Source organism: Vidua chalybeata, chromosome 33 (genome assembly GCF_026979565.1).
Source record: "Vidua chalybeata isolate OUT-0048 chromosome 33, bVidCha1 merged haplotype, whole genome shotgun sequence".
Taxonomy (NCBI): Eukaryota; Metazoa; Chordata; class Aves; order Passeriformes; family Viduidae; genus Vidua; species Vidua chalybeata.
The window spans coordinates 275,788-289,629 of record NC_071562.1 but is presented as its reverse complement, the minus strand read 5'-3'; the positions used below and the strand labels follow the sequence as shown (position 1 = coordinate 289,629).

At 61.4% G+C, this 13,842-nt stretch overlaps 2 protein-coding genes across 2 annotated transcripts; both read right to left on the bottom strand.

Moving 5' to 3' along the window:
• Window positions 1-422: 422 nt before the first annotated feature.
• UBL5 (ubiquitin like 5) lies at window positions 423-7,213 on the bottom strand. The gene is made up of 6 exons (XM_053968331.1): window positions 7,144-7,213; window positions 4,589-4,695; window positions 2,773-2,830; window positions 1,538-1,621; window positions 1,071-1,108; window positions 423-630 (listed from the first exon to the last, which is right to left on the bottom strand). The coding sequence occupies exons 3-6, from the start codon at window positions 2,826-2,828 to the stop codon at window positions 587-589; spliced, it is 222 nt and encodes a 73-aa protein (XP_053824306.1). The 5' UTR covers window positions 2,829-2,830; window positions 4,589-4,695; window positions 7,144-7,213; the 3' UTR covers window positions 423-586.
• Window positions 6,965-13,766, bottom strand: LOC128802037 (basic proline-rich protein-like). Its single transcript, XM_053968234.1, has 5 exons — window positions 13,688-13,766; window positions 11,513-11,836; window positions 10,043-10,202; window positions 9,592-9,689; window positions 6,965-7,296 (listed from the first exon to the last, which is right to left on the bottom strand). The coding sequence occupies exons 1-5, from the start codon at window positions 13,764-13,766 to the stop codon at window positions 7,091-7,093; spliced, it is 867 nt and encodes a 288-aa protein (XP_053824209.1). The 3' UTR covers window positions 6,965-7,090.
• Between the last annotated feature and the right edge of the window lie 76 nt (window positions 13,767-13,842).

The following is a 13,842-nucleotide window of genomic DNA, read 5'->3' as shown; positions in this document are numbered from 1 at the left end:
AGCTGCCGTTACCATGGCGACGGGGCTGCCCCGCGCAGCGCCTGATCCCAGCCTCTGTCGCGATTCCCCCATGTCGCGGGGTTTATCCCTGTCGGGAGCTCTGCCTTCCCAGCCGGGATCCAGGCTCGGGTACTCCCGTGCAAAACATCGCGATATGCCGCCAGAAAATGGCGATATCGCGACACAACCCCCAAATGCCACCAGAAAATGGCGATATCGTGACACAACCCCCGAATGCCGCCAGAAAATGGTGATATCGCAACACAACCCCCAAATGCCGCCAGAAAATGGCGGTATCATGACACAACCCCTAAATGCCGCCAGAAAATGGTGGCATTGCAACACAACCCTTGGGCTGTGGCCTTGAAATCGCGATATCGCGACATAACACGTGGATGTCGCCATAAAATCCCAAAACTTGCCCGGAGGCCCCAAAATCGCTTTTATTCATAAACAAACAGAGCCGGACCGGAAATGGGGGGAAAATGGGGGAGGGGCACTGGGGTGTACTGGGAGCACTGGGATGGCTGCACTGGGAGCACTGGGAGGGCTGCACTGGTCTGTACTGGTCTGTACTGGGCGGGCTCTATTGGTAGTACAGCTCCAGGTTCATCCCGTCGTGGATCTCATCTGAGCCGGGGTCAAGGAAACAAATCTGAGCTTTGGGGGGGGCTGAAGGGTTTGGGGAGGGGTTTGGGGATTTTGGGGAGAGGTTTTTGGGTTTTGGGGAGGGGTTTTGGGGGTTTTTGGGTTTAAGGGTTTTGGGGAGAGGTTTTGGGGTCTAAGGGTTTGTGGAGAGAGGTTTTTGGGTTTTTGGGGAGGGGTTTTTGGGATTGAAGGGTTTTGGGGAGGAGCTCTGGGGGGTTTTTGGGGTTCTGGGGGTGTTTGGGGTCGGGTTTTTGGGGTTCTGGGGGTGTTTGGGGTTGGGTTTTTGGGGTTCTGGGGGTGTTTTGGGTCGAGTTTTTGGGGTTCTGGGGGTGTTTTGGGTCAGGTTTTTGGGGTTCTGGGGTGCTTGGGGTCGGGTTTTTGGGGTTCTGGGGGTGTTTGGGGTCGGGTTTTTGGGTGGATACAGTCCCCAAGCGTGACGTGGTCCTTGAAGATGGTGTACCTGGGGGGGGAGGGGAGGGATTGAGGGGCGTCACCCCCTCCCCAAAACCCCAGGGGGGGTGGCACTGCCCGCACGAGCCCCAAAACCCCCCCAAACCCCCCCCAAAACTCTGGGGCTCCCTCCTGACCCCCCCCCAAAACCCCCGGGCTCCTTCCTGCCCCCCCCAAAACCCCGGGGCTCCCTCCTGACCCCCCCTAAACCCCCCTGAGCCCCCTCAGACTCTCCCCAAAAAGCCCTCAGCTGCCCCCCAAACCCCTCAGATGCCCCCTGAGAACCCCCCAAAACCCCTCAAGACCCCCCCCAGCCTCCCAAACCCCCTGGGGTGCCCCCTTAGAGCCATCAGGTGCCCCTGAACCCCCCTGAGACCCTCCCCCAAAAACCCCTCAGGGGCCCCCAAACCCCCCAGGTGCCCCCCCAAACCCCCCAGACCATTTTTTGAGGACGATCTTGTCCCAGCGGGTGCCGGTCTGGGCCGCGATCAGCTTCTTCAGGTCGCGGATCGAGTCCTCGGGGCTGCGCCGCCGTCAAGGAAACGGGGATCCAGACACCCCAAAACCGTCCCAAACACACCCCAAATCTGCCCCAAACACACCCCAAAACCGCCCCAAACACACCCAAAACACACCCCCAAAATCTGCCCCAAACACACCCCCAAAACCTGCCCCAAAACATCCACAAAACATCCCCAAAACCTGCCCCAAACACACCCCAAAACTTGCCCCCAAACTGCCTGAAACACACCCCAAAACCTACCCCAAATCTGCCCCAAAAACACCCCAAAACTGCCCGAAACACACCCCAAAACCTGCCCCCAAAACACCCCAAAACCTGCCCCAAAACATCCACAAAACATCCCCAAAACCTGCCCCAAACACACCCCAAAACTTGCCCCAAAACTGCCTGAAACACACCCCAAAACCTACCCCAAATCTGCCCCAAAAACACCCCAAAACTGCCCGAAACACACCCAAAACCTGCCCCAAATCTGCCCCAAACACACCCCAAAATCTGCCTCAACACCGCCCCAAAAAACACCCCAAAACCTGCCCCAAACACACCCCAAAACCACCCCAAACAAACCCAAAACACACCCCCAAAACCTACCCCAAAACATCCCCAAAACCTGCCCCAAACACACCACAAACCACCACCAAAACCTTCCCAAAACAACCCCAAACACACCCCAAAACTGCCCGAAACACATCCCAAAACCTGCCCCAAAAACACCCCAAAACTGCCCCAAACACCCCCAAACCCTCCCCTGAAATATCCCAAAAACACCCCCAAAAAATCCAACACCCCCAAAACAGCCCCAAAACCTCCCCCAAACCTCAAAAACCCCCCAAACTCCCCTAAACACTCCCAAAACCATCCCAAACTATCCCAAAACATCAAATCCTTCCCAAAACCTCAAATACTCCCAAAACCCCCCAAAAAACCTCCCAAAACATCCACAAATCCCCCCGAAAACCTCTGCAAAACCTCAAATCCCCCCACAATGTCCCCAAAACTCAAATCCCCCCAAAACCACTACTAAACACCCACCAAAAACCTCCCTAAACCTCCAAAACTTTCCCCAAAATCTGCCCCAAATTCCCCAAAACAGCCCCAAATCCACAAAAATCCCCAAAATCCCCCAAATCCCCCGCCGGGCTGAAGGATATTTGCATTTCACACGGACCTTCTTCCCCAGGCGGTCGTTGCAGACGACCTCGATCATGGCTGGGAATGGGAAAATGGGGGAAAATGGGGAAAAATGGGGAAAAATTGGGGAAAATGGGGGGAAATGGGGGGAAAATTGGGGGAAATTGGGGAATGGGGAAAATGGGGAAAAAATGGGGGAAAATGGGGGAAAAGGGGAAAAATGGGGGAAAATGGGGGGGAAATGGGGGGGGAATGGGGGAAAATGGAGAAAAAATGGGAAAATGGGGAAATGGGGAAATGGGCAAAAATTGGGGAAAATGGGGGAATGGGGAAATGAGAGAAAACGGAGGAAAATGGGAAAATGGAGGGAAGTGGGAAAATGGGGAAAAGGGGAAAAATGGGGAAAATGGGGGAAAATTGGGAAATGAGGGAATGGGGGAAAAATGGGGAAATGGTGGAATATGGGAGGAAATGGGGAAAAATGGGGAAATGGGGGAAAAATGGGAGGAAATGGGGAAAAATTGGGACAAAGGAGGCAAAAATGGGCAACAATGGGGGGAAATGAGGAAAATGGGGGGAAAGGGGGGAAATCAGGGAAAAGGGGGAAAATGGGAGGGAATGGGGAAAATAGGGACAAAGGGGAGAAATGGGCAAAATGGGGGGAAATGTGGGGGAAATGGGAAAAAAGGGGAGGGGAAGAGAGAAAAAGGGGGGGGAGGGAAATGTAAATGGGGAAAAGGGAGGAAAAGGGGGAAAAAGGAGGGAAAATGTGGATGTGGAAAAGGGGGAAAAGGGGAATTGGAAATAAGGAAAAAAGGGGGAAAATAGGGAGAAAGGGGAATAAAGGGGAAAAGGGAATATGAGGAATGGGAAAGGGAAAAGGGGAAAGAAGGGAAAATGGAAATGAGGGAAAAAGAGGGGAAAGGAGGAAAAAAGGGGAAATGGGAAATATAGGAAAATTGAAAGAGGGGAAAAAAGAAAATGGGAAATGTGGAAAAGGGGGAAAAGGGGAAATGGAAATGAAGGAAAATGAGAAAAAGGGGGGAAATGGGAATAGGGGGAAAAGGAAAAAAGGGAGAAAAAGGGAAGAGGAAATGGCGGGAATGGGGACCAGGGAAAAGGAGGGAAAAATGGGCAAAAAATGAGGAAAAAAGGGGAAATGGGAATGAGGAAGAACGGGGGGAAAGGGGAAATGAGAAAAATGGGGAAAAATGGGGGAAAATAGGGAAAAATGGGAAAAAATGGGGGAAAATGGGGAAAAATGGGAAAAGGGGGAAAGGGGAAAAGGGGAAAATGAAGGAGAGAGGGGCAGGAAATGGGGAGGGAGGGAAAGGAAGGAGAAAAACGGGAGGAAAAGGGAGAAAGGAAATGAGAACGGGAAAAGGGAAAAAGGGGAGAAGGAAAAAAAGAAGGAAAGGGGAAAAACGGGAGAGAAAGGGAAAGGAAAATGAGAAAGGGAAAGGGGAAAAGGGAAAGGGGGGAAAGGGAGAAAGAGAAAGGAAAAAGGTGAAAAGGAGGAAAAAAACGGAAAAGGAGGAAAAAAGGAGAAAAAGAGGAAAAGGAGGAAAAAGATAAAAAGATAAAAAGGAGGGGGAAAAGGAGGAAAAAAAAGGAAAAAAGGGAAATCCGGGAGGCAAAGAGAGGGGAAAAGAGGGAGCAGGGAACGAGCGGGGCACGGGCAGGAAAACGGCAGCGGGGCCGGTAACGGAGCGGGTTAAAGGGAAAAACTCCCGGTGCCACCGCCGGGGCCTCCCCAGAACCGCTCCCGCCCGAGCCCTTCCGCGACCCCCAAATCCCCCCCGGGACCCCCAAATCCGCCCCGGTGCCCCCCGGTACCTCCCGGGCCTGCCTCGCTCCGCCACAGCCGCGCCGGAACCGGGCGTGACGTCACAGAGAGGCGCCGGAAGTGGCGTCAGCGGGACCGGCCAAGATTGCGGCGGGGCCTGAGGGGAACGGGCGTGAAATGGAGGAGGGGGAAAAGGGGGGAATGGAAAATAAAATAAACGGGAATAAAATAAAATAAACGGGGTTAAAAATAAAATAAAAGGGGAATAAAATAAACGGGGTTAAAAATAAAATAAATAGGGATTAAAAATAAAATAAATGGGGATTGAAAATAAAATAAATGGGAAATTAAAAATATTATTAATGGGAAATTAAAAATAAATGGGGATTGAAAATAAAGAGAGGAGGGGAGGCCAGGGTGGAATTGACGACGTTTGTAAATTGATGACGTTTATAAATTTATAAAAGTTTTCTTCCAAAATAGCTTTTTTTTTTTCTCTCTGTTCAAAAGCGGCTTCAGAGCCTCATCCCCACCCCGCGGGGGGGAATTCCCACCCCAAATCCCCCAAATTCCCCCAAATGCACACTAAACCCCCCAAATTGCCACAAATCCGCCCCACATCCCCCCAAATTGGCCCCAAATCTCCCCAAATCCTCCCAAATCCCCCAAATACCCCCCCAAATCCCCACTAAATCCACCCCAAATCCCCCCTAAATCACCCAAATTCCCACTAAATCACCCCAAATCCAGCACTGGGAGCACTGGGATTGAACTGGGAGTGAACTGGGAACGCTGGTTGGAACTGGGAGCACTGGGAGTGAACTGAGAGTGAACTGGGAGGGGCCACTGGGAGCACTGGTTGGAACTGGGAGCACTGGGATTGAACTGGGAGCACTGAGATCAGGCTGGGAGTGACACGGGGATGCCACTGGGAGCACTGGGTGGAACTGGGAGTGAACTGGGATTTAACTGGGAGTGCTGGGATTGAACTGGGAGCGCTGGGTGGAACTGGGAGTGAACTGGGATTGAATTGGGAGTGCTGGGAGTGAACTGGGATTGAACTGGGAGCACTGGAGTAAACTGGGAGTGAACTGGGATTGAACTGGGAGCGCTGGGAGTGAACTGGGATTGAACTGGGAGTGCTGGGAGTGAACTGGGATTGAACTGAGTTTGAACTGGGAGCGCTGGGAGTGAACTGGGAGCACTGGGTGGAACTGGGAGTGAACTGGGATTGAACTGGGAGCGGTGGGAGTGAACTGGGATTGAACTGGGTTTGAACTGGGAGCGCTGGGTGGAACTGGGAGTGAACTAGGATTGAACTGGGAGCATTGGGATTGAACTGGGATTGAATTGGGATTGAACTGGGAGCGCTGGGTGGAACTGGGAGCGCTGGGTGGAAGCGGGACTCGGGGTGCGCTGGGAACGGGAGCCGCCGGGAATGAGGGATCCCGGGAACGGGATGGACGGGGACTGAGGCTATCCAGGGGCGATCCCGGGGGGTCCCGGGGGAATTCCCAGGGATTCCCCGGCCCCGCTCCCGCCGCGTCCCTCCGTCACTTTCGCGCCTCCCAAGCGGCGCCTCCGCAATCTGCCCAGCGACCGATGACGTCACGGACACCGCCGGCTGCCATTGGCCAAACGCGAACAGGGGCGGGGCCGGGCGGAGCTGGGTCTGGGGGCGCTCCGGCGGCTCCTGGGGGACACCGAGGGGACAGAGGGACCCCCGGCACCGGGACCCCCCTGAATTCCCATTCCCGGGCACGGGGACCCTCCCGAACCCCCATTCCTGGGCACGGAGACCCCCTGCACTCCCTTCTCTGCCACCGGGACCCCCCTGTACCCCCTTATCCTGAACCGGGACCCCCTGACCCGCCCGTTCCCGGGCACGGGGACCCTCGGCAGCCGCTTTTCTCTGGCGCTGGGAGTCTCCTGCACACCCTGAACCCCCCTTATCTTCTCAGCAGGGACCCCCTGGAGCCTCCAGCCCTCTGTCACGGGACCCCTGGAACCTCCCGGTCGCCTCCCGTGGGACACCCTGCAGCCCCCAATGTGCTCCTCCCACCGAACCCCAAATCCTGGGGCTGCTTTGGCCGTTCCCAGCCCGGAGAGCGCCCGGAGCCCACCCGGAGCGCAGCGATGGGGGATGAAGCCAAGCCGCACCTTGAGGAGAGGCGTTTGGGGTTTTGTTCTCGGCACAGAGCAGGAGCCAGGGCTCCCCCAAAGGCCGGGGGTCCCCAAAGGCCGGGGGTTCCCCCAAAGGCGGGGTTCCCCCAAAGGCCGGGGGTCCCCAAAGGCCGGGGTTTCCCCCAAAGGCGGGGTTCCCCCAAAGGCCGGGGGTCCCCAAAGGCCGGGGGTTCCCCAAAGGCCGGGGGTTCCCCCAAAGGCGGGGTTCCCCAAAGGCCGGGGGTTCCCCCAAAGGCGGGGTTCCCCCAAATGCCGGGGGTCCCCAAAGACCACTCCCCGCTCCCCCATCAGCAAAGCTTTGCACAGTTGGGACATTTTAATGAGCGAAGGCGTCAGCGCCCTTTGCTTACGGACGGCAGAAGTTCTGATTAATTAATATCCCCGTCTGCCCGTTCTGTCTCCCCCCTGCCATGGGAATTACCCCGGGCTGCGGCTCTTCCCTCCCTGGAAAGCACTGCTGGGGTGAGGCCTGAGCAGCTGAGCGAGGACTCGGGGCTGGAGGAGCTCTGGCCGCCGTCTCCCGCTGCCGCAATTTCCTTTTCCCTCAGGAATTTCTCAGCCCGAGCGCTCAGAGCTGCCAATCACCGCCTGTCACCCAACAGTGACAGGGACAGCGACAGAGAGTGACAGTCACAGCGACAGGGACAGCGAGAGTGACAGCGACAGGGACAGCGAGAGTGACAGGGACAGCAAGAGTGACAGGGACAGTGACAGTGACAGTGACAGTGACAGTGAGAGTGACAGGGACAGTAACACCGACAGTGAGAGTGACAGGGACAGGGACAATGACAGGGACAGTGACAGCGACAGTGAGAGTGACAGTGACAGTGAGAGTGACAGGGACAGTAACACCGACAGTGAGAGTGACAGGGACAGGGACAATGACAGGGACAGTGACAGCGACAGTGAGAGTGAGAGTGACAGGGACAGGGACAGCGAGAGTGACAGTGACAGTGACAGTGACAGCGACAGTGAGAGTGACAGGGACAGGGACAGCGAGAGTGACAGTGACAGTGACAGGGACAGTGACAGCGACAGTGAGAGTAACAGGGACAGGGACAGGGACAGTGAGAGTGACAGAGACAGGGACAGCGAGAGTGACAGGGACAGGGACAGTGAGAGTGACAGGGACAGTGAGAGTGACAGGGACAGCGACAGTGACAGTGAGAGTGACAGGGACAGTGACAGGAACAGGGACAGGGACAGTGACAGTGACAGTGACAGTGACAGGGACAGGGACAGACCCAACCCACACCCCTCCCCCACACCCCAGCCTGGCCCAACGGGGTCCCCAAAACCCCCAGGTCCCTGTCACTCCCGGGGGCCTCTATCCCCACCAGTGCTCCCAGTGTGCCCCCAGTGCTCCCAGTGCCCCCCCCTCAGTGCTCCCAGTTTCCCATGTGTCTCTCCCAGTATCCCCAGTATGACCAGTTCGCCCCAGTACTCCCAGGATCCCTTCCCAGTGACCCCCCACAATACCCTCACATCCCTCCCAGTCCCCCCCAGTATCCCCTCCCAGTTCCCTCAAGATCCCCCCCAGTGCTCCCAGTGCTCCCCCAGTGCTCCCAGTTCCCCCCCCCAGTGCTCCCAGTGCGCCCCCAGTGCTCCCAGTTCCCCCCTGCCCCTCCAGTTCCCCCCTTCCAGTACTCCCAGTATCCCCCATGTCCCTCCCAGTATCCCCCATGTCCCTCCCAGTTCCCCCCAGTGCTCCCAGTATCCCTTTCCAGTCCCCCCAGTCCCCCCAGTACCTGGCCCCCCCCGGGCTGGGGGGCAGCGCTGGGGCCGGGGGGGGGCCGGGGGGCTGTGGGGGGGGAGGGGCAGAGATCAGGGGGGTCCCACCCCAAATTGGGGGGGTGGGGGAGGGGCTCGGAGGATTTTGGGGGGGTCTCGGTTAAATGGGAATTGGGGGGTGAATTTGGGGGTTAAGGGGGTTTGGGGATCCTGGGGTGTTGGGGGGGGCAAAGGGGGAGTTTTGGGGGGGGGGGTCCCAGCACTGGGGAGTCTGGGGGAGGGGCAGGGCCCAGGGATGGGGTTCGGGGGGGGATTTTGGGGAGGGGGATTCTTTGGAGGGCTGGGGATTATTTCGGGGGGATTCCTTTGGGATGGGGATTATTTTGGGATGGGGGTTAATTTGGGGGGTATTTGGGGGATTGGATCGTTTTAGGGAGGGGGATATCTTGGGGAGGGGAATTATTTGGGGTGGGGGATTGTTGGGGGGGTCTTTTGGGGGTTGGGGATGATTTGGGGAGGGGGATTTTGTTGAGGGGATTAATTTGGGGGGACAGGGATGATTCTGGGGGGCTCCCTCACCTGTCCGGCCGTGCACGAGCCAGAGCCCCCCCGCCAGCGCCGCCCCCACCACGAAGGCACCGAAGGAAACGGCGGCCACGGCCCCGGGGGGCACGGGGGGGGCTGGGGGGCAGCGTCAGCCCCCAAAATCCTGACCCCCCAGATTTGGGGGCCGAGACCGCCCAAATTCCCCCCTAAACCCCTGCAAAGGGACCCCGGGGTCCGGGACCCCCCCCCAAACGGGAAACCAGAGCCCCGAGACCCCCCCAGCCCCACAAAATCCCCCCAGGAAGGACCCAGGGCTCCGGGACCCCCCCCCCGTCCAAAGCCCCTCCATCGAAAGGGACCGAGCAGTTCGGGACCCCCCCGCAGCCCCCCAAACCCCCCCCAACGGGTCCGGGAACCCCCAGAATCCCCCCCTGCCCCAAAAGGGACCCAGGAGTTCGGGACCCCCCCAAATGAGCCGGGGGTCTCCTCCCCAGCCCCCCAAACTCCCCCAGGAAGGACCCAGGGCTCCGGGACCCCCCCCAGATTCCCCAATCCCGGGGGTCCCGATGCCCCCCCCATTCCCGTCACTCACCCGCGGGGGGGGCCCGGGGCCGCTCCCGGGGGGGGGCGGGGGGCGCAGGAAGGGCGGGGGCGGCGGGAACGGCAGCGGGGGGAGCCCCGGGGGGGCACCTGGGGGGGAGGGGCGGTTACTGGGGGGCATCGGGAGGGGGGGGCCCTTCTGCCCGCGGCGGGGGGATTGGGGGGCCCGGTTGTGGGGGGGGTCCCGGTTAGGGGGGGCTCCTTGTTGTGGGGGGAGTCCCGGAGCGGGGAGAGGGGGGGTCTCTGTCGGGGGTCCCGGGTTACGGGGGGTCCCAGGGGGGTCCCGGTTGGGGTTCCGGGGGGGTTTGGGGGGGGTGGGTCCCCGCCCGGGGGTCTCGGGGGGCGTGGTCCCAATGGGGGGGTCCCGGTCAGGGGGTGCCGGGGTTGGAGCGGAGTTTGGGGTCCGGGGGTCCCGGGGGTGTCCCAGCCCGGGGGTCCCGTACCGGGCGCGGGGGTCGCGGGTGTCCCCAGTGTCACCACGATCGGGCGGGTCACGGTGCGCAGCGCGCGCCCGGGGGCGGGGCCGGCGCGGGGGCGGGGTCTGGGGGCGTGGCCTGATCCGGAGGCTCCGCCCCCTCTGCGGGGACAGGGCTCGGCCCGGCACTGGGGGAGGGGCGGGATTAACGGGGGGCGTGGGGGGACCGAGGGGCGACAGCTCCCCGGTGCCACCGCCGTGTCCCCCTGTCCCAGTGTCCCTATTCCCGGTGCCACCCCCGTGTCCCCCTGTCCCAGTGTCCCTATTCCCGGTGCCACCCCCGTGTCCCCCTGTCCCAGTGTCCCTATTCCCGGTGCCACCGCCGTGTCCCCCTGTCCCAGTGTCCCTATTCCCGGTGCCACCCCCCGTGTCCCCCTGTCCCAGTGTCCCTATTCCCGGTGCCACCCCCGTGTCCCCCTGTCCCAGTGTCCCTATTCCTGGTGCCACCCCCCGTGTCCCCCTGTCCCAGTGTCCCTATTCCCGGTGCCACCCCCGTGTCCCCCTGTCCCAGTGTCCCTATTCCCGGTGCCACCCCCGTGTCCCCCTGTCCCAGTGTCCCTATTCCCGGTGCCACCCCCCGGTGTCCCCCTGTCCCAGTGTCCCTATTCCCGGTGCCACCCCCGTGTCCCCCTGTCCCGGTGCTGTCACGGCCCCGCTCCCGCTGTCCCCTGTTCCCGGTGCGTGTCCCCATCGTGTCCCACTCCCGGTTCAGGGCTGTCCCTGCTCCTGCTGTCCCCATTCCCGCTGTCCCCCATTTCCTCTGTATCCCTATTCCCGTTATCCCTATTCCTGTTATCCCGTTCCAGTTATCCCGTTGTTATCCCATTGTATCCTCATTCCCGTTATCCCCATTCCTGTTACCCCATTCTCCCGTTATCCCATTGTTATCCCAACCCCGTTATCCCGTTATCCCATCATTACCCCACCCCGTTATCCCATCGTTATCCCACCGTTATCCCACCCCATTATCCCGTTATCCCATCGTTATCCCAGCCCGTTATCCCGTTATCCCATCGTTATCCCATCGTTATCCCAGCCCGTTATCCCATCGTTATCTCATCGTTATCCCACCCGTTATCCCATCGTTATCCCATCGTTATCCCATCGTTATCCCACCCGTTATCCCGTTATCCCATCGTTATCCCACCCGTTATCCCGTTATCCCATTGTTATCCCATCGTTATCCCATCGTTATCCCAGCCCGTTATCCCGTTATCCCATCGTTATCTCATCGTTATCCCATCCGTTATCCCACCCGTTATCCCATCGTTATCCCAGCCCGTTATCCCATTATCCCATCGTTAGCCCATCGTTATCCCACCCGTTATCCCGTTATCCCATCGTTATCCCATCGTTATCCCATCGTTATCCCATCGTTATCCCATCGTTATCCCACCCCGTTGTCCCCCGTCCCGCCGAGCCGCAGCCGGGACGGTACCGTGGGCAGCCCCGGCGGGGCACCGCTGCCGCTGCCGGTGCCGGTGCCGGTGCCGAGGCCGGTGCCGGTGCCGGGGCCGCCGCGCTGGCGGCAGAGGCGCAGGCGGCAGTGCAGGAACTGCAGCGGCTCCGGGAACCGCGCCGGGAGCACGAACGAGCCCCGGAGCCGCCGCCGCGGCCCCCCCGCGCCGCAGCCCCCCCGCAGCACCACGAGCGGCCGCGGCACCGGGGGGGGACCCCGGGGCGGGCCCGGGGACGAGCGCGGGGACACGAAACAGCGGCGGAGGGAGAAACCGAGCCCGGGGGGAGCGCGGGACAGCGACACCTGCGGGGACACGGACACGGACACGGACAGGGACAGGGGGGTCACAGAGGGGACAGCGACACTGGGACACGGACAGGGACACGGACACGGACACGGACACGGACAGGGGGGTCACAGAGGGGACAGCGACACCGGGACACGGACAGGGACAGGGACAGCGACACCAGGATACGGACAGGGACACGGACACGGACACGGACAGGGACACCGGGACTGGGACAAGGACAGCGACACCTGCGGGGACACGGACACGGACATGGACAGGGACAGGGGGGTCACAGAGGGGACAGCGACACCGGGACACGGACACGGACAGGGACAGCGACACCGCGACAGGGACAGTGACACCGGGATACGGACAGGGACACCGGGACAGGGACGTCGGGATAGGAACAGGGACAGCGACAGGGATGGGGAAAGGGGGGGGGTCACAGGGGTGTCACGGGGGGTCACAGGGGGGTCACGGGGGGGTCACGGGGGACACACGGGGCTGATGGGGATCGGGACCCCCCCGTGCCCCCCTCACCTACAGGAACGCGCGTCCCCCTCCGTGTCTCCAGTGCTCCCCCCGCTGTGTCCCCCTGTGTCCCCTCCCCTGTCACCTGTCCCCGTCCCCTCACCTGCAGGAACACAGTCCCCCGTGTCCCCTCTGTCCCCTGTCCCCTGTGTCCCCTGTCACCTCACCTGTCCCCTGTCCCTGTCCCTGTCTGTGTCCCCTCTGTCCCCTGTCACCTCACCTGCAGGAACACGGTCCCCCCGTGTCCCCCCGTGTCCCTGTCCCTGTCCCCTCACCTGCAGGAACACGGTCCCCCCGTGTCCCCCCGTGTCCCCTCTGTCCCTGTCCCCTCACCTGCAGGAACACGGTCCCCCCGTGTCCCCTCTGTCCCTGTCCCTGTCCCCTCACCTGCAGGAACACGGTCCCCCCGTGTCCCCTCTGTCCTTGTCCCCTCACCTGCAGGAACACGGTCCCCCCGTGTCCCCTCTGTCCCTGTCCCCTCACCTGCAGGAACACGGTCCCCCCGTGTCCCCTCTGTCCCTGTCCCTGTCCCCTCACCTGCAGGAACACGCGTCCCCCCGCGCGCACGGCTCTCGGTCCCGGTGCCGGCCCGAACTCGGGGGAGGGGGCGACGTCCAGGCGGAGCCGGGGGGGGCGGGGCGGGCACCGGGGCTGCGGCGGCGGCGTCAGCGCGGGCTCCGCTCCCAGTGCCACCAGTAACATCCCAATGACCTCCCCATTGCCACCAGTAACGCCCCGGTGACCCCCCAGTAAGCCTCAATGACCTCCCAGTGCCACCAATGACCCCCAGTGCCCTCCCAGTGACCCCCCAGTGCCACCAGTAACCCCCAGTAACCCCCAGGGACTCCCCCAGTGCTCCCAGTAACCTCCCAGTGCTCCCAGTGACCTCCCAGTAACCTCCCAGTGCTCCCAATGACCTCCCAGTGCCAGCAGTAGCCTCCCCGTGTCCCCAGTGTTCCCTCCCAGTGCTCCCACCTTCAACCCAGTAACCCCCAGTGCCCTCCCAGTTCCCCCCAGTGCTCCCAGTGCCGCACTCACCCCGGGCCGGTCCCCGCTGCAGCGCGGCCTCGGGGCTCCCGGGGGGGACACGGGGGGTCCCGGGGTCGGGGCGGGGTCACCCCACGGCCAGCCCGGGGGGGGCCCTGGGGACGGTGACACCTCTGGGTGTCCCCTCGAGGCCACCCGGGCCCCTCTCCCCCTCCCGCCCTGGGTCCCCCCCAGTGTCCCCCCCGGCACACCCAGGACCCCTCCCCTGGGACCCCCCTGTCCCTCCGTCCCCCCCATGTCCCCTATGTCCCTGCCATGTCCCCTCTGTCCCCCCTGTCCCCCCCCACCTGCGGGGCCCCCTCCGGGCAGGAGGAGGATGAGGATGAGGAGGGGGAGGGGCCGGGGGGGACTCGGTGGCGCTGCCATGCTGTCCCCGCTGTCCCCAAGGTGTCCCCGCTGTCGCCAAGGTGTCCCCACTGTCCCCAAGGTGTCCCCGCGGCTC